General features: G+C 39.6%; 1 protein-coding gene across 6 annotated transcripts in view; it reads right to left on the reverse strand.

The window, feature by feature from the left end:
• Positions 1–19,710, reverse strand: part of IL1RAPL1 (interleukin 1 receptor accessory protein like 1) — a 1,893,014-nt gene that overhangs the window by 1,407,109 nt on the left and 466,195 nt on the right. For all 6 annotated transcript variants that reach the window (XM_068265642.1, XM_068265641.1, XM_068265643.1 and 3 more), the window contains one exon: positions 8,760–8,865. In XM_068265642.1, coding sequence (XP_068121743.1) covers positions 8,760–8,841 — 82 coding nt within the window. In that variant the 5' untranslated portion in view covers positions 8,842–8,865. The remainder of the gene's footprint in view (positions 1–8,759; positions 8,866–19,710) is intronic.

Raw genomic sequence — 19,710 nt, forward strand, 5'->3', positions numbered from 1 at the left:
AAAATGATATGATAAAGGATTAAATAAAGGAGGTCATTATGCGGAGAAATATTCAGAGCATACAGTGGTTCTTATTCAATTTGCCTTTTCTGCTAAGTTTTCCCCTTGGTGATATGTCCGCAAAATTTTAAGAAAAAACATTTTTAAAGAAAACCAGAGGTGGAAAGTTTTGAAAAAAAACATGCTACCTGATCCAGGGGGCTAATTGAATCAGGTAAGGTCAATTACCGCCAAATCTCGCTGCTTCTACCTCCCGCAATCGGCAGAAAATGAAAAGAAAAATGGTCTTGACCCCTGTCTCAACACAGAACACAGAGCAGGGAGGTGTGGAAGAATCAAGCCAGAAGCTTAGAAGGATGGGGGAGATGCAAAGCTGGCCAATTATAGCAAGGAAGGGGGATTTCCTAACACCAGAGTGGATGTTTTGCAGGAGTGCCTCTCCTGCACGGGATGCCCCTTCTGCTCATAGATTGCCGACTAGCTGCTCATTGCCAGTTTCGGTGGTCACAGAACGGTGCATGCAGGGGGGCTAAGAGCAGCACGGAGGGGACACAGAGGCATGGCAAGGAGCAGGGAACATACCTCTGTGTCCCATCTGCCCCCCCCCCGGCACTGCCTTGGGTACATTGTAAGCCACCAGCAAGCAAGAAAATACTCTTGAATAATTTTGACTGCATTTTTCACCTACTTTATGGTACTTTTCAATTGCAGAGTGCTGAAAAGTTATCTGAAATAGAGCATGAAAAAATATCCTATAGGAGAAAGCTATGGAGAAAATGTGGACTGAATAAGAGCAAATGGGCCATATCCAATTCACTTTTTCCTTTAAGTTTTCTCTTAGGAGATCAATTTTCATCTCTCTTTAAAATAACTTTTCAGCACCCTGCAATTGAAAAAGTACCAAAAAGTAGAATAAAAAGTCATGTCAATATTATTCTCAGTATATTTTTGCTTGCTGCTACCTTAAAAGGCATTTTTGATAAGTTGTGAAAATATTAGAAAACTCAGGAGAAAAAGTGAATAGGATCTGGTCGATTAGCCCTAAACTGGTCAATAATGCCTTTTTTAGCCACCAACAAGCAAGAAAATACTTAGAATAATTTTGACACTTGACAGTACTTTTCCACCTACATTTGGTACTTTTTCAATAGCAAAGTGCTGAAAGGTTATTCTAAATAGAAAATAAAAATGATCTCCTAGTAGAAAACTTAGGAGGACAAGTTAATTGCATATGAGCCATTAGCCCGTATGTAATTCACTTTTTTACCTGAGATTTCTCCTAGGAGATACTTTTTCATCTTTGATTTAAAATAACTTTTTAGCACTTTACAATGGGAAAAGTACCAAAAAGTAGATGGAAAACTACAGTGAACATTATTTTGAGTATTTGTTTTCTTGCTGATAGTTTAAAGGCATTTTATGACAAGTTTTGAAAATATCACCTAGGAGGAAACCCAGGTGAAAAAGTGAATTGCATATGGCCCATTGTGTCTAAAGTAAAATAAATGAAATGTTTCTTAGGCTCCCTGCACACTGCAAATCCGTTTTGCGATTCCGATTTTGTTTCCGATTCCGATTTTCAATTCCGGTTTTCCCTGAATACATTCAAAGGAAAAACGCATCAAAAAATGCAGCATGCAGTAAAGATTAAAAATCGGAATCGGATGTTAAAGAGAACCCGAGGTGTGTTTAAAGAATGTTATCTGCATACAGAGGCTGGATCTGCCTATACAGCCCAGCCTCTGTTGCTATCCCAAACCCCCCTAAGGTCCCCCTGCACTCTGCAATCCCTCATAAATCACAGCCGTGCTGTGAGGCTGTGTTTACATCTGTAGTGCCAGTCTCAGCTGCTCCCCCGCCTCCTGCATAGCTCCGGTCCCTGCCCCCGTCCCTTCTCTCCAATCAGCAGGGAGGGAAGGGATGCAGGCGGGGACTGGAGTTATGCAGGAGGGGGGGAGAGCAGCAGGTTGACACTATACAGATATACACAGCCAGCTCTGACAAGCTGTTTGTCAGCAGCGTGGCTGTGATTTATGAGTGATTGCAGAGTGCAGGGGGACCTTAGGGGGGTTTGGGATAGCAACAGAGGCTGGGCTGTATAGGCAGATCCATCCTCTGTATGCAGATAATATTCTTCAAACCCACCTCGGGTTCTCTTTAAAACCGATTAAAAAGCGGAATCGAAATTGCATGCAGTGTGCAGGGAGCCTTACATTGATTTTTTGAAAACAGTTGTTACTTTTTGAACTAATTAATTAGATGAAGCTGGTGATAGATGAAGGTAAACAGTAATTACTAAATATTTGGAGTCTTCATTACTGATTTATAAATGTATGTCTGCTTCTTTTCAGAGAGGATGAGAAAATGGTATTGGTGAACAATACAAGTTTCAGTATCATCCATTTTTAAAAAATGACTATGATTCCAGCCAAGATGTTTTGCTAATTTTGGATCATGTGAGTGATTACAGAACTTCTGCCAGGTTGTCACAGTTATCTGTTTACCTGGACACATTATAAATAAATGGATAGCTACAGTCACATCTCATATCTGCTTTTCTTACAAGCCGATCACAAGTAGAGCCAATCAGAGGAGCCCAAATTTATATATGGATAAATTGATCATCTACTTTTCTAACAATTCTCCTTGCAAGAAAAAGTAGAAAACTCTCTTGCTTTACTGTTGTGTTGTAATGTTAAGTCAGTAGTGTAAATCCATGCCTAATTGTCAATCACCACCAAGTCTGGAGATATAGTTTACATAAAGTTAAAGACTTGTTTACTACAACAGGAAAGCAAGACACGTTTACACTTATCAAACATGTCATAAACAATAACAAATATTCTCATAACAAGTCCCACAATACTGCTGCTTTTTTCCAGTAGGTCAGTACCAGGTGCCTTCAGGAGCACAACTTTCACAAACACCAATCACAGTCCAGCAACAAAAGAGGTGGTACTCCACATAACTTGTTGTATTGGAGCCAGAAGTCTCACAACTTGTTTTGTAGTGCCCACACTGCCCATTCTTAGATGTCTGTTTAAAACAAAAGATGGGGCCACATTTTTTTTTCTTGTAAAATGTCATATGTTTGTAGATAAAAACGTAAAAAAAATACACTGTACATAATTTTTCTCCTTAAAAATTGAATACATATACATTACTTTAATATGATTATTTTTTCTGTAAGCCAGTATTGTACTTATGGGGAATGGTCTAAGTGTGTAAAGGGGGCCTGTTGCTGTCTCTTTTTTGGTATTCACTTGGATAGATGAGGTTAAATATTAAATGTGTCAGTTACTGAAATTCAAGAAGATGAGAAGTGAAAGCTACATCTCTATAGCAAAGGTAAACAAAATGAAATGGGCTGCTTATGGAAAACTCATTTGTAAAACATATTACATGATTAATTGCCTATCATAGATTGTGCGGTCATCTGTTCATGAAAAAACATCAAAATTAGCATATCACTTCTTTGGTGAATAAATAAGTAAAATAGATATATTCCTTATTTCACCTCATTTTATTTTAGATTTCTAAGCTGACACAAATTCATGAGTTGTCAATGGAAAAAACAAACATCAACCTAAAATAAAATAACATTCTGGGCAGATGCTCTAAAGACCATTGAAATGAAATCAATCTACTGAATCATGACATTTTGGTACAGCAAATCTAAAATTCAAGAGGAGAGAAGTGCCTCTTCTGTGCTTTGTATTTTCAGAAAATCACAAACCTTGCAATTTCAATAAACAATAAGGTGAAAGAACTGAATTCCACTATGCGTGCCAGGCAATATGCAGGTAAGACAGACAAAAGTGCTATTGAAGTGATAGCTGTGGGTCCTTATAAAAAAAAGAAAAGCTTTAGAGTCCAATTTCTGAAAAATATTATCAGGTAAACTTTAATATTTCCATATGCTTGACATACTGTATCAATCTATGCAACACACTTAGATGCCTAGTAACTTAAGAATAGCACTAAGATAATGGATTTTAATTATATATTTTTATATTAAAGCGGAATATAGCCCTGCATTTCAACTTTGCTCTAAAACATTATTTACAACATATTATATGCAACCAGCATTTTTTTTACTAGACCAGCATTGGAAGGGTGACACACAGAGCTTTAAAGCTCAGTGGAGAGAACTGCTCCCGCAGCCAAAGTTTAGATAGATACATTTAAGTAAACAGAATGTAACAAGTGTGGAATGTGACTCACTCTCTCTGACTGTGCAGGAGCTGGAGGACAGCCAAAGAGTGTGTAACATTCCTCACTTGTTACATTCTGTTTACTTAAATGTATCTATCTAAACTTCGGCTGCAGGGAGCAGTTCTCTCCATGGAACTTTAAAGCTCTGTGTGTAACCCTTCCAATGCTGGTCTAGTAAAAAAAAATGCTGGTTGCATATAATATGCTGTAAATAATGTTTTAGAGCAAAGTTGAAATGCAGGGTTATATTCTGCTTTAATTAAAAAATGAATACACATCTATGAACTTCTTTATTGGGGATTTCAATACCCCAATCTTATCTCTATGTTGATGTGATCAGTTTAGAATTTGAATACCAACTAAGCTCCGCACCATGGTCAGGAGTCAATTTCATTGGCTCCTGACCCTGTGATCACTGTGAGGCAATCACAGTGATCACAAAGGGAAAAATGAAAAAAAAAGGGCTCTGGGTCTTAAGTGAGATCAGTCACAAAATACTTTTAAAAAAAAGTGGATTATATGATTAGCAATTAAAATGTATTAAGATCAGTGTAAAAGTAAAATGTTTAAAAAAATAAATGTGTATAAACAAACATCAGTATAAAGTCAATGTATCTTATCTGAAGTCTGACTGGAGATCTGCCAGCACCATTAGGAAGGGGGGAGGCAGGAACAACTTTTTTTTCTCAGTAGTGAACAGCCTCATACCTGTAAATTATGGTATGTCCCTGGCTTTTGTGCCTCACAACTAATTGCCATTATCTGTAATAAAAAAGTAATGTGTGGGAGATCATTACAGAAAGGACCCCCAGATAGAAACAGGCAGGAGCTGGACAGCCGTACTTACAAGAGAATTGAGTGTGGGTCCTTATTGGTGTACATTGCCAGGAACAAACACAGCTGCAAAACCAAACACAGCTACTGAAGCCCAAGCATGTCTTGTTACCACAGCACAGATCCACCCTCACTTCTCTGTAGTGTAGCTGTCCTGTCTGGCTCATGCATGACTGGGGAGGGTTCTCTCTATAATGATATCCTGCACATAACTACTTTTTAATGTGGCCATTTGAGATAATTAGCTGTGAGCCACAAGAGGCAGGGACATACCATCATTCATAGGTATGAGGCTCTTCATTGCTGAGGCAAAAATCTAAAAACTTTGTTTTACCTCCTCCTTCCCTAATGGTCCTGGCAGATCTCCCATCAGACTTCAGATAAGATACATTGACTTTATACTGATGTGTCTTTATAACAATTTATTTTGTAAACATTTTTTTTACACTTATCTTAATACATTTTTATTGCTAGTCATACAATCAACTTTTTGTTTCAAAGATTTACGCGACTGATCTCCTTTAAGAGGCCAGGGCCACACAGTTCCTAGTCCATTAAAGGGAGCACCTTCATTTAACATATCCATCCAGCCACATTTTTAGTTAAACTAGCATCTTACCTCTCCCCCCAAATTCCCTGAACTCAAATGTGATAAGATAAAGTGTTTTTTTAAAAACCCCTAAGTCACTTATAAAAAAGAAAGAAAACAGCAGTGATTATGTGACTGTCTCTGCTTTATGGGCACCTTTAGCTTGAATTTTTTGGAGCCACGCTGTCTTTTTGGAAATAAAGGTGTGGCTAAGTTGCTGCTTACCACCTTTCTAGATCAGAAAATGGGAAAGAAGGCTAGGTCAAGTTGCCAATCAGCTACTCTTAACTACTATACGACTGCTCCACGCCAATAGGCGTAGCCGCGGCGGCAGCCCCAGGACAGCCTAACGCCACTTGGCATCAAGTCCTGGACCTGCAGTTTCCCAGGGAATGGCCGCATGCATGCGCGATTGTTCCCTGCCCGTTCATGGAGCGGAGCTCTGTGATTAGCCTGCTAGCCGCCAATCACGGCTAGCAGGCTGTTTGTAAATGAAAGGGGAAAGAAATCCCCTTTGTTTACATCCGTACAGCACTGCGGTCTCCGGCAGCGCTGTACGAGATCGGCGATCCCTGGCCTCTGATTGGCCGGGTATCGCCACCCTCTATGAGAGGTGGAACAGGACGGATCGCCATCCTGTTCAATACAGGATCTCGGAGGGGAATAGGAAAGGGAAGGAGGGAGGGAGGAAGAAACAGCCTCTACAGGCTGAAATAAAAAAAACTGCCACAGCGATCGGACAACTTCGGTGGGATGTCCTCTTAGGGACTAAAAAAAGGATGTGAGTCCGATCACTGGCCTCCATAGCTGGGCTGTGCAGGAGGCTGAAAAAATTGCACAGCCCAGCTGAGAAAAAAATAGCCTGGTCATTAGGGGGGGTTAAGCCGTGGGGCCTTAAGTGGTTAAATAGTGACTAATGAAGTGACTGTGGTGCACAGAGGGAGACAGGAAGGGTTTTGATGATTTAGCCCTCAAGGTCCACAAATGGACACCATGCTATTATTTGGGGAGCTCATGGAATAGTGGTGATCAATAGTGGTTTTCTTGGAAATAAGGATATATAGAAGATTTGTTTTCCAAACACTTCAACCTATTTTCTGTCACTCAGGTAGGTAGGAGGTAGGCATTGATTGTCATGGAATTCTTATAGATATAATAAAACCCACCTAAAAAAAATCACATCTTTTTAGTGTACTTCACCTTTTTTACATGCTGAAGATAGAATGAAATTAGCCATCAAACCATGCAATTTTTTTTGAAAAAATAGCAATATTACTTCTATTACTACTACTGCTATTTCATGAATATGTGCTGCCTGCATATTTTCCCACTGATCTCCTCTCAGTGGGCTTAATGTTTGAACTTGTGGAGTTCATTGCCATTAGTCAGCTTCCAAATCCTATTTTTATAACTCCGGTTTGAAATTGAATCAAGCATTCTTATTGGCAGTCAAGGAAAGAAGACTATCTTTCTTTTGCATACCTCTCGTTTGCTTTATTTCTACTTTTGCTGTGTCACTTGTTGCGCCAAGCAAATCTCAAATGATGTCATTTGGAGTGATTACATAACCTTTGTTTTAATGAGTTTAAAAGCCTGATAAAGTACTCAGATTTTAAATTACAGAATTTAAAGCTCTGCTCCTGGCAGAATCTTTATCAAGGATTTGAAAAAGCATATAAACTATTGTTCATATGTTTGTATTATTGCAGCAGCTGCTTCTGTCCTTGTTTTCAGTGTTTGATTACTACATGCAACAGAAACCATCTCTCCTGCTGTATGCCTGAAAAGAGCTTTCATTGCTGATCACATGATCAGGATGGAGTTGGTATCGATATTTTCCTTATTAGCTAGAGAGCGTTTTTAAACAATCTATTCAGCATGCCCATTATGCTGCCCAAATGGCTAAGCCTTTTTTTCTGTAGCAGTCAAGGATTATGTAACCAAACTGCAAACTTGCTTTAAGGTACTCACTGACACAATGACATACGTTAAAGGATACCTATTCAAAAGCAAAACTTCCTAAGATAAGCACAGAGGTATGTTCATGTTGGATCCACATACTTAATTGCACAGTCCATCCCTGCCCTCATTCCCCAGTCCCAGCAAACACTCCTAAAGTCAAATAGTCAGACAGGATGAGGAAGGCTTGTGGTGATGTATCTTCCTATCATTCTTTCCCCCACCTTCCGTAAGGTAAGTGAATAGGGCAAAGGAAAGGAGAAAATGAGAGGGTGATAGGAGGCTACAAGCCTGACTCTTTCTGTCTGACAATTTTACTTTACCCAAAGCGCTTACTGGGACCAGGGGAACGAGGAGATAAATGGACAATGGGCTCTAAAGAGCCCATCTGCAACAACAACCAGTGCTGCTGAAATAGTAGGATTGTATTACATCCAGACGTATTAATATATATATATAAGTATATATATATATATATATATATATATATATATATATATATATATATATATATACAATAAAAGGCAAAAATATTTCTTAAAAAGCACTACTGCAATATTCAGGGATTATCTGAGACCAGTCACGCATCCACTTATGTCAGGTATCGAAATACATATAACTTTATTCATATTCAGCCAAAAAGAGACAAACATCCTTAAAAACTATTAAAAATACAGGGACTAGAAGGGCCACATCACAGATACAGGAAGTGCAGGGACTGAATATTGCAGTGGTACTGTTTAAGGATTATTTTTACATCCAGCCATATTTCTAGGTTTAAAAGTAGTGAAAAGGTAAAGCACTTATCTTGGATGGGAATATTTTCCATTATATTTCAGTGGAATTAATTTTCAGCACACAACACTTTCCCAAATGTAATTGAAGCTTGGCATATGAGAAAATGACGTCAAATTATTTAGCCACCAAACTGTCACAACTCCACCTAGCAGTGTGCACAAAGCCACAAGCAACACACTAAGCGCAATTCTTCAACATATAAATTTATGAAAACAAATCTCTCTACAACGCCTCAATATGTAGGAAAGCAAAAGGACAATTCCTTAAACAGCCATTTTCCATTACTTCCATTACTTCCACTGCCAGCATCAAAACCACTTACAGCAAAAAAAAAAAAAAGAAGGGATAAAACCAATGCACTTACCAGAACCTCTTTTAGTAACGACCTTCAAGCTCTGTGTCAGGGTAGCATAAAACAGGATCAAATGTGGTATAGGAGCTTTCATCTTGCAACTATAAAATCCGGATCTCTAAAAAAGGGAAGAAAATAACCATATTTAGGTTTTTGTAACCATCAACATAATAGAATGCAAGTAAAAACCTATTAAAGAACATTATTTTAGGAGGGGCTTAAAATGATATAGAGTGTGTGAGTTGTACATGAGGGTGCATTCATTAATGACTTTCGGAAGTTGTTAGTTACTTTGGTGCCATGTTCCTCCTGTAGATTCACATATGAATAAATTAGTAAACTGTAATAAACCTTCTGGAGTTGATTTATGATCTCTGCCCTGTATGATTGTTCTGGGGCCAGTGTTGTAAGCATCAACATAAATTTTCCCCTAAAAAGTTTTTAACCAGTACAAAAAAGCACTAAAGAATTAATAACCGGCAAAAAGGAAAGGCCCATCAAAACGGTATTGTCAGGTATCCAGCAATGATATGAGAAAAACTAGCTTAATTTTAGAGATTTTTTTAAGGTTCTTGACCGCAAACAGCTAAAATACATTTCAGAAAACTTTACACGTTGTTTTCTACTACATGGAGGAGGTACTATACTACATACGCCTAATATACTATCTGCAGTAATTATCTCATAACTTAAGTTTATAGTTTAGCTCTCAGTCTCATATAGTTACACTTGCCACAGAAGAGTTGAACAGATCCATATGTGATGTTTAACTAGTATGTGTCCAGAGGCTGGAGAGTGGTTACTTTGATGCAAGGCTTTGAAACAAGTATGAAAAGTGATGACATATTCTCTTTAATCTGATTACCTCTTTGAAGAGATCATGGTGTGTGGTAGGCCTTTAGTAGACCACCTTCTGAACCCATATATCTTAAGCCACTACAAAGTTTCCTTATGATCTGGAGCTTTCAAATAAGCATGTTTATCAATACTGCTGCAGTGGGCAATCTTCTTTATCCCAGAACTTTAGCCTACATTAGATGTAATTGCTACATTCTTGTATAAAATTAAAGGACACCTGAAGTGATTGGGATGTGGTGGCTAAGCCTAATATATGTATTTCCCTTTAAACAATACAAATCGCCTGGTTGCCCCCTGACACTTCACCTCTAATACTTCAGCCATAGACTCAAGCATGCAAATCAGCTATTTCTGACTGGATTCGCTATGTGTGTGTGAGTGTGTGTGTGAGTGTGTGTGTGTGTGTGTGTGTGTGTGTGTGTGTGTGTGTGTGTGTGTGTGTGTGTGTTGTGTGTGTTGTGTGTATGTGTGGTGTGTGGGGGTGTGTGTGTTCCAGATACTACTGCAGCCAAAGAGATCAGTGGGACTGCCAGGCAACAGGCATTGGTTACAAGGAAATACATTAGACAGACTCCATTAGGGATGGTCAGACATGCCAAGCTCCAATTCTGATGAAATTCAGACAAGTGTTTTTATGATTTCTGTGGAATTCTGTGGAAAATCTGAATTTCCTATTTTCCCTGGGATGTTTTTTTTGTTTTTGTTTTTATTTTCTGCCATTTGGTAATTCAATTTTTTTTTCATAATCTGCTACATTTTGGCCTAGTACAGAGTGGCCTAATACTTTCTGAGTCTTGTGTGACTGGCCTAAAATTTCCCAATCTGTGTAATATGGTATTCTGCTTAATTCCAATTCCTGCATACCAATGTCTGACACAGAAAGCCTATTTCCATTCGGAAACTCAGTATTTAGAATTCTGCAGAACTCAGAAACTCATCCCTAGCCTCCATATCCCTCTCAGTTCAGGTATCCTTTAAGAGTTTTATGTTCTTGTTTTAGTGTTATGGCTTCCAATTATTTTTAAGCATCTTATAGGCCCTAAACCATTTTTCATTAAGCTGTAATTTATTTAAAGAAATTGCCAAAACAAAAAGTGGCATCTGTTCATAGAGCAGAACAAGGGCTGTGACACCCAAACAACATTGTCATGGTGATTTGATGCTATTTATTTTGAAGTGATAAAACACCACAGCATTCCCAATTAATTTAAAATGCAATCAGGCTGTTGGCAATGTAGCTAGGAACTCTGCTGACTCACTAGTGAATGAAATTTATTTGTGTTCTGTATGAGACACAGTTGCTTCCAATGGATGCTGCCTTTTAGCTTCAATTATCAGCTGCTTATCACTTCCTTTGAGCAATCTCTGACTACATAGCCTTGAATTGTAGCAACTGCATCTCTAACAGAAACTGCTAGTAGCAAAGACTTGTGTAAGCCGAATGTCTCTTTTAGTAATTAGGCCTGAGGTTAAGGAACCTTCTTCAGAGACTATGAAGGAGAGAAAAGTGAAATGTAAAGAATAATTGGCAACTTAAAGGAAATAATTTACGAGGCAGAAACATAATACAGCTGAAACTGTGTATGAAGTACATCATACTATCTTCCAAATAGTAGTTTGAGGCACAAATCCAGCTACTTTCAAATTGACTTGTTGCAATAGGTTGGACAATTTAATCACATCATGCAATGCCCATATAACTATCTTACTTATATGTTCCAAGGTAATACCATCTTTGCACAAAACAGTTTTGCTATGAGCTGCCATTGCAAGCTGGTGTATGAACTATAATCAGGCTCATTTGAAAACATAGTCAGGAACATTCTCCCCTATTTGGCTTACCTCTCAAAAATGATCAAATATAGTGATTGGAATTTTACTGGCACGTCAAAACACGTTTTGCAGTTCTGGCCCACTTCATCAAGTATTGTGCCTGGAAGGGGTGTCATACCATACACATATGATGACAAAACCATGTTTTATGTTAGGATTTATATAAATGTATATATTTATGTTTTGTCTTTACATGTGTACTGCATACTCATGACATAATACCTGATGAAGTGAAGCAGACCCATGAAATGCATTGTACATGCCTAGATAATTCAAATTCATATATTTGACACTTTATTTTTGAGTGGTAGGTGCAATACTCAACTCTTATTTTTAAATATGTGTATCTGGGCTTCTCCAGCATAGCTTTATTGTAGATCCCTTTTAAAAGAGAACAACAACAAATAGACACGTTTTTATACCAGTGTGAGTAATTGTTTCCTGAGAGTATGGTAAATGTGACATCTGAGTAAGTGTATATTAGTAGGAGGGCTTCTTGGTCTCTTTTATCTCCCTATACATTCCTAGTGGTTTGGGTCACCCCGAGCTGCTTGGTTACTCTGTGTAAGTGTAATTGACATGATTTTGTTGCCAGATCTGAGCCACTAATCTAATGCTTATGGGGTAGATTAACACATTGGATGATACATTGATAATAAAACTACACAATTCAAACATTGTACCTACAAATTATGATATCTGATAAAGAGTGTAGTTTTCCCACATTGTAATGCATTTTATTCTTACATGACTGATCTTGTATTCAAATCTTGATAAGTAAGAAAATATAGCATAACGAAACAATGAGAGTAGAATGGCTCTATGTAGCATACTGTATAAAAAAATAAGCTTGATATATGAGCCTGGAGCAACCATGAACTCTCTGACAATGTTAAAACAGCATGTGGAAGTAACTTGTGCTCCATTCTGGGACACTGAATGAAGCAGTGTACTTTTATCTTAGTAAGACAGATCAACAGGAATGGGATTCCAATTTCCTCCCAATGGTATAAATTGTGAAACATCTCAGAATAGGAGACCTAGCTAAGAATAAAATAAATTACAATCGGTTCAATATATGAAGAGATCTGAAGGCATATTAAACTAAGAGGGTTATTACCGAATATCAAGAAAAATGAGGTCATCTGGAATTTGACATTCTATAATATACCATATGTTACAGTTACTTGCCACTCAAAGTTATAAATATGATAATATTTCTGTGGCCTCCGAGAAATGGCTTCCTTTCTGAAGCAGGTAATTCAATAAATATAAATTACGGTACCTCCACAAATCACATTTCTCATCACAGAAGATTTATATCAACATTTCTGAGTTATACCCCACCAATTTCAAAGAAAAGAAGCCTTGACTAGAGCCAAAGTCAATTCCGCATGACTTAGGGTGTGAAATACTACAGACTGTATTTAAGCTACAAATCAGCTTATATGATGTTATCGATATGTTGTTAAAAGGAGGAAAACAAGATCTTAAAGATACCCAAAGGCAAAAATGCTTAATGCAATCTACAACCTGGTACTTTAAGTTGCAGATCAAAAGATTTTGCAAATCATTCATTTAAATATTGATGGATTTTACAACCTAAAAAAACGTATGAATGTATGTATACATTATGCACTGTCTGTGTGTTTTCACTGCATTATGGGTGGCATGGCGACCTTGTGGATAGCACTCTCACCTTGCAATGCTGGATCCCCATTTTCAATGCTGGATCCCCATTTTGAACCCTGCAGCTCACAACACTGCCCCCTTTCTTTCCCTGCTACAGTTGACTTTGGATGGAGCAGCAACGTGTGTACAGAGCATGGAGGAGCTCTGGGGAAACTTAACAGAGTCAGGTATGAGCGCAGCCCTGTGCCCTGCTGTGTGAATGCTTCACATACCCCTTCATTAACAATGTCTGCTGTCCTCATTATTATCTGTATCCAAACTGCTCCTGATCGATCCCATTGTCGATCGGGAGCAGACCGGATATTTAGAAAATGATTGTTAGATCAAGTCAGTCGGACGGGAAATTGCATTATGTGTACCCAGCATGATGTCCTACCCTATTATTATACTGTATTGTGTGAAGGTTGCCATATGTGTTTCCTACAATACCAGTTGCGTGGCAGCCCTGTTGCTCTATTTGGCTGCAGTAGTGTCTGAAGTAAACCAGAAACAAGCATGTGGCTAATCTTGTCAGTTCTGACAATATTGTCAGAAACACCTGATCTGCTGCATGCTTGTTCAGGGTCTATGGCTGAAAGTATTAGAGTCAGAGGATCCCAAGACAACCAGGCAACTGGTATTGCTTACAGGGATGCTCAAATTCGGATTCGGAAGATACCCGGATAGTTGCAATCCGGATATCTCCCAGTAATGCTGTGCGGGCTGGGCGGGGGGGGGGTCAAGCTTACCTCTCTGACGTCTTCTTCGCTCGTCCCTCGGCGCCTCCCATGATGCGGTCCACGCGGCGGTCACGTGACTACAAACACTTCCTCCTTCCGGTTTGAAGGAGGAAGCGTTTGTAGTCACGTGATGCGCGTGGACCGCATCGTGGGAGGTGCTGAGGGACAAGCGAAGAAGACGTCAGAGAGGTAAGCTTGAACCCCCCCCCTCCCCCCCCCCCCCCCGCCCAGCCCACACAGCATTACTGGGAGGGGAGATATCCGGATTGCAACTATCCGGGTATCTTCCGAATCCGAATTTGAGCATCCCTAATTGCTTAAAAGGAAAATAATATGGCAGTCTCCATATAACTCTCACCTTGGCAACACTTTAAGTTTGACTTCAAAACAAAACAGTACAACATTTGGAAGCCTGAAAAAAGTAATTTTTTTTTTTGACTGATGTCATCTCCAGATTGGATGCATCTAAATATATATATATATCTGCTTTATTTTTATAGTTTCTGTCTTCACTGATGACAGCATTGTTTGTGCTATGCAAATATTTATGCATCTCAAATGTATGGGTCCCAGTCTTGAAGTGAAACACTCTCTAGCTATGGCACTAATAAGCAGCCAAATTGAAAGCTTTTTTTTGTTTGTTTGTTTTTTTTCCTCCGAGTTATTAAGCATTTGCAGCCAAAATGCAGGTAAAATGAGAACAGCAATGGTAGATGTGTGTGCATCTCTGGTTGATAAAACATGCATTTCCCTTAAACAGATAGTAAAAACCCATTGTTTAATGCCTTATAAACTCTAGGAAACAGTAAGCATTTTGGATTGTGCTGTGTTTGTACAGTTCAGCTACCTTCATGATTCACCAACTGACAAAGCTTTGTTAAATTAATGAGATAATGCAGTCCGTACCCTGAATATTTGAACATCTAAGCATTATTCCATAAAGCTGAAACACATGCTTAGGGCTTCACATAGCAGAGACTGCAAACAAAAGTGCCAATAAATCATGTTAATTGCATTTCTTAAACAAATGATATGGATGTCCGGGTTTATTCGCGCACAATACAGAAACAGTGTTTGGTTTATTTCTGCAGACAATTAGGGACATTTCCTATATGCTGTGAAGCCAATAATCTGACCACTTCAAATAAAAATAATTAAGGCACTGCCATGGTAATCTAAAATATGGACTGTAAACATTTTTCTTTTTTTACGGTTATCATAATAATCTTATTCAGAAATACAATTAAACCAGTTCTAATATAGTGAATGCTAGTAAATAGACCATAATGCAGTGTACTGGTTCACTTTTCTATGCATCTCCATAGAGAGTATATCTGTTGTTTAGATTGTGAGGATTTAGTTATATGCACCAAGATTAATTAATTACTACTTCAACATGACACATATGCATGGTTTTAAGTTTTGAACTTGCCTATTTCTGAACTCACTCTATCTGAAATGTATAACCGTGGACATAAATGTTTTCTTTTGCACCGTAACCCCTTTTATTAAAACATTGGTATAAAATATCTATACAATGTATTTTGGAATATCATGTTTTACATTGCAACTTTCAGCCAGTTAGGATTTTTTTGAAAAATAGTGTAGGCAGTGTGAATCACCCCTTTGGATACTCTACAATGCTGGGTGCACATACAGTATATTTTCTGTGTTAACTCTCTTTAGTTGTATTTTTTACAAGTAATTGTGAAGCAACACAAAAAACAAACAAGCAAACAAAGAAATCCCATAGAACAGCCTTTCTCAACTTTTTTTTTACCATGGAGGAACCCTGTAAATGATTTTTGGATCTCAATGAACCCCTGCAAGTAATTTTTGGATTTCAAGGAACCCCTGTAAATAATTTTTGGATTTCAAGGAACCTCTGTAAATAATTTTTGGTTCTCAAGGAACCCCTGCATCTATTTTGCAGGAGGTGTGGTCTTCAAAAGTAGATGTGGCTGTTTATTTCGCTACAACTTATTACAGTGTCTCCTTATTCTAGTGCCTTTTATTAATGTGTTCATTAACCTCCCTGGCGGTCAATGAAAACCGCCAGGGAGGCAGCGCAGCAGGTTTTTTGTTTTGTTTTATTTAAATCATGTAGCTAGCCTAGCGCTAGCTGCATAATAGCCGCTGAGCAGCGGCGATCAGGCCCATCAGGAAATCCCGTTCTGAACGGGATTTCCATTAGGGCTTCCCCCATTGCCATGGTGACGGACGCGATGACGTCACCGACATCATGGACGTCGTGATATCAAAGGGAGTCCCGTTCCACCCATCAGCGCTGCCTGGCACTGAATGGCCAGGCTGCGGAGGTGTCTTGGGTGTGGGACACCCTCTAACGCGGCAAGTGGCGGCGAATCGGTGGCGAGCGGCGGCGAGTGGTGAGTTCACACAGCTAGCAAAGTGCTAGCTGCATGCAACAACAAAGAAATAAGTAAATCGACCCAGCGGGGCCTGAACAATCCTCCTGCGTGGCATAGCCCGAGCTCAGCTCGGGATTACCGCCAAGGAGGTTAATATTCTAACCCATGCTTCTTTTTACAGTACCCCTATTATAATGTGTTCTATTATATACTTCCCCCACAATGGGGGAAATTGGCAGGGAACCCCTGCAGAGTACTCAAGGAACCCTGGTTGAGGAAGCCTTCCATAGAACTTGCCTGGTCCTCACTCCATGATATTGTTCCAGCGCTAGACCCTGTTGAAGTTCTTTGACCAGCTTGGTCAAGTATGTCTTTGGCTCTCCTTGGGCAGTCTTCAGAAGTACTCACATCCCTAATTACTACAAGAAATGAGTAGATCCATTCTGCGCATATGCTGGTCCAGGCCTGTGCGCGACTTCTGAAGTATTTGGGGACACAAGTACTTCCACAGACTGTGGAGGAGTCCAGAATGTATATCATTTCACTAGGGTACTGCAGTGAAACAAGGGGATCTAAAGCCTTCAGTCTACACAGGTAAATTTTTACCTTGTTTTTTGTTGTAGCACTACTTCAGATTTTCTTTAAACACCATGATCCCTAATATAGATTATAGTTTTAATTGCTTCTGTCTGAGTAGTCTCAAGGCTTGCAAAGTTTCCTGGGAAGGCTAGGGAGACTAAAATTCACAGGAAGCAGGACAAAACATACACTTTTTTTTTTCAAGTTGGACTATGAAAAAAATATAAACAGGAAAACATGTTCTCATAGCATGGAAAATATTGTCAAAAATCACTCATGAATGTTAGTTTTCATGAAGAATTTGGATGCAACAATAAAAAACATATTTAGCAAAATGACTGGCTCAGCTTTACAATTTAAAACAACTAGCTTTTATCACAGTAATTAAAAAAGAGACACTGACTCCCTCTCTTATTTTTGAAGCTCTATACCACAGGTGTCGAACTCCAGGCCTGGAGGGCCAGATCAATGCCAGTGTTTAGAATGGACTGAGGAAGAGAGGAATGTGTTTTACCTGATGGACCACACCTTTCCCGATTCAGATCCATCAATTCATTTGAGCTGTGTCAAAAATGTGTGAGGACCTCGGCCCTCGAAGGACTGGTTTGACATCCCTGCTCTATGCCCAAGCCCATGGCTATAGGACCCGAGGTGCACAACCACAAAAATAAAAATAAGATGACTAGCAATCTTCTTGTGTTTCCTGCCCTTGACCAGCAGTATCATTTTTTAAACACCATAGCTTAGCCCATAAACATCCATTCAATGCCAATTTCCAATTCAATTTACTTATGTTACTGCAATGCCCATGCACTCTAATGGGCGTGAATGGGAGCCCGATCACTGGGACACAGCTGGAAATGTCTCTCATTGCAGCAATTAGATGTGCCCCAAGGAGGCATTTTTGCCTTTGGCAGCTCTTCAGCATGACATGCTGCTGCCTTACTATGCTCAGTTTCTGGTGAGCCAACTCTGTCAGCGATTCTGATGCCAGGGTTTATCTGGGTTTTAAAATAGACTGCTGAAGGCAGCCACAAGTGTGTATATGGTATTGTCAATTGAAATGATCAAATTTCATACATTGTTGGTGGAAATTATAATATGTACGTATGTATGTTTACTCTGGCAAGTTCTCACATACGTCCTTGCATCCATTTCAATGTATGCATTTATGTATATCAATGCATGCATTTAACAAGTGATATTGATGCATAAATAAGGTGTCTGTGAGTAAATAACTTGCATTGTGCATGAATTTGTGTGGATACATTAATGTACGCTGGTACCATTACACTACCATTACTCAAATACTTTGGTCACATAATGAAAAGACTATATTCTTTGGAGTAATCCTTGATGCTTGGAAACGTTGAGGGCAGAAGAAGAAGACATCAGAGGCTAAGATGGGTAGACAGTGTATGTGAAGCTATGAACATGCCTATGCAAAAGCCAAAAGAAGCAGTGATTGACAGACCCATGTGGCGTGATGATGCACCTATGGTCACATAGAGCCGGGGTCAACTGAATGAATAAGAAGGAGTGTCCTCTATAATAATCCCACTGTGTCCCTGCGTCCTCCTTTGTACTTGTGTCTGTGCGTTTGGCTTACCACGCATGCACGGCCCGCGGGCAGACGTTGGGACAGCAGGACAGGGCCAGGGAGCGGGCATGTGTGCCTGGTACACAGGTATGTGTGTGCAAGGGTACATGTCGCGGCCGTGCACGCACATATGCGCTGACCTGCGGGCGATGCGGTGGCGGTGACAGGGGCAGGAGGGGGGCTGTAAGGGGAGAGGCCTAGCACCCATTATTGTAACGGGCCTTAGGTCTAGTCCTTACTATAATTTTAGAGAAGCTTCAACTTTTCATTAAAGAGCCACAAGCTGTCAGCAGGATCTGTAGTTAAACCTGTAAACGTCCTCATTTGTTTCATGTTTTGTTTTGTTTTTTTCCCTGTCTCTTGAGCTCCATCCTCACATGCTAGTTATTTGCATGATTGCATAACATTTTTGTTTGTTTGTTTTGTTGTGTGTGCCCTCTTGATATTAGCTGCATCCAGTAGGAATAAAATCATCTGGTCCTGAAGGGAACCTGAAGTGAGTTTGCACTCAAGTTTTTTGTACTTGCAGATATGTGTGTCCTAATGTGGATGCATGGTTTGTGTAAGACAAGTCAGGGTCTACCAATAGCATTTTCATTTTGAAAAACGACATGGGGTAGCCAGTATGAGAATACCATTTTAGTCTTATTTTGTAAGATACTCTGACAGAGGATAAACTAAATATAGGCACCATGGGCCATATGCAATTAACTTGTTCTCCTTAGTTTTCTCCAAGGTGAGATTTTCAAAATTGTCAATAAAATGCCCTTTAAACTAGGGATGATCGGAAAGAGCAAATTCCGTTCCGCCGGAATTGTGGAATTCCCCCACCCCAGTGCTAAATTCCGTCGCCATTACATTTCTGTGGAATTTTTGCGACAATTAAAGTAATCGCAAATGAAACCTTGTTTATGCTAAATGGTAGCCCATGGGACCTAGTGGCTGTTCCCCCTGGTCATTTTTTTATTATTATTTTTTATTTTTTTTTATTTTTTGCAGCAGGAGGTATCACTTAAGCCATGGGAACTAGCGGTGGTCCTATGGCGGTCATTTTGGCACCACAGGAGGTGTCGCTTAAGCCATGGGACTTAGTGGTGGTCCCATGGTGGCGGTTTTGGCACCACAGGAGGTGTCGCGTAAGCTATGGGACCTGGTGGTGGTTCCATGACGGTCATTTTGGCGCTGCAGGAGGTGTCACGTAAGCTTTGGGACCTGGCGGTGGTTCCATGGCGGTCATTTTGGCGCCACAGGAGGTGTCGCGTAAGCTATGGGACCTTGCGGTGGTCCCATGGCGGTTGTTTTGGCACCGCAGG

Source organism: Hyperolius riggenbachi, chromosome 2 (genome assembly GCF_040937935.1).
Source record: "Hyperolius riggenbachi isolate aHypRig1 chromosome 2, aHypRig1.pri, whole genome shotgun sequence".
NCBI lineage: Eukaryota > Metazoa > Chordata > Amphibia > Anura > Hyperoliidae > Hyperolius > Hyperolius riggenbachi.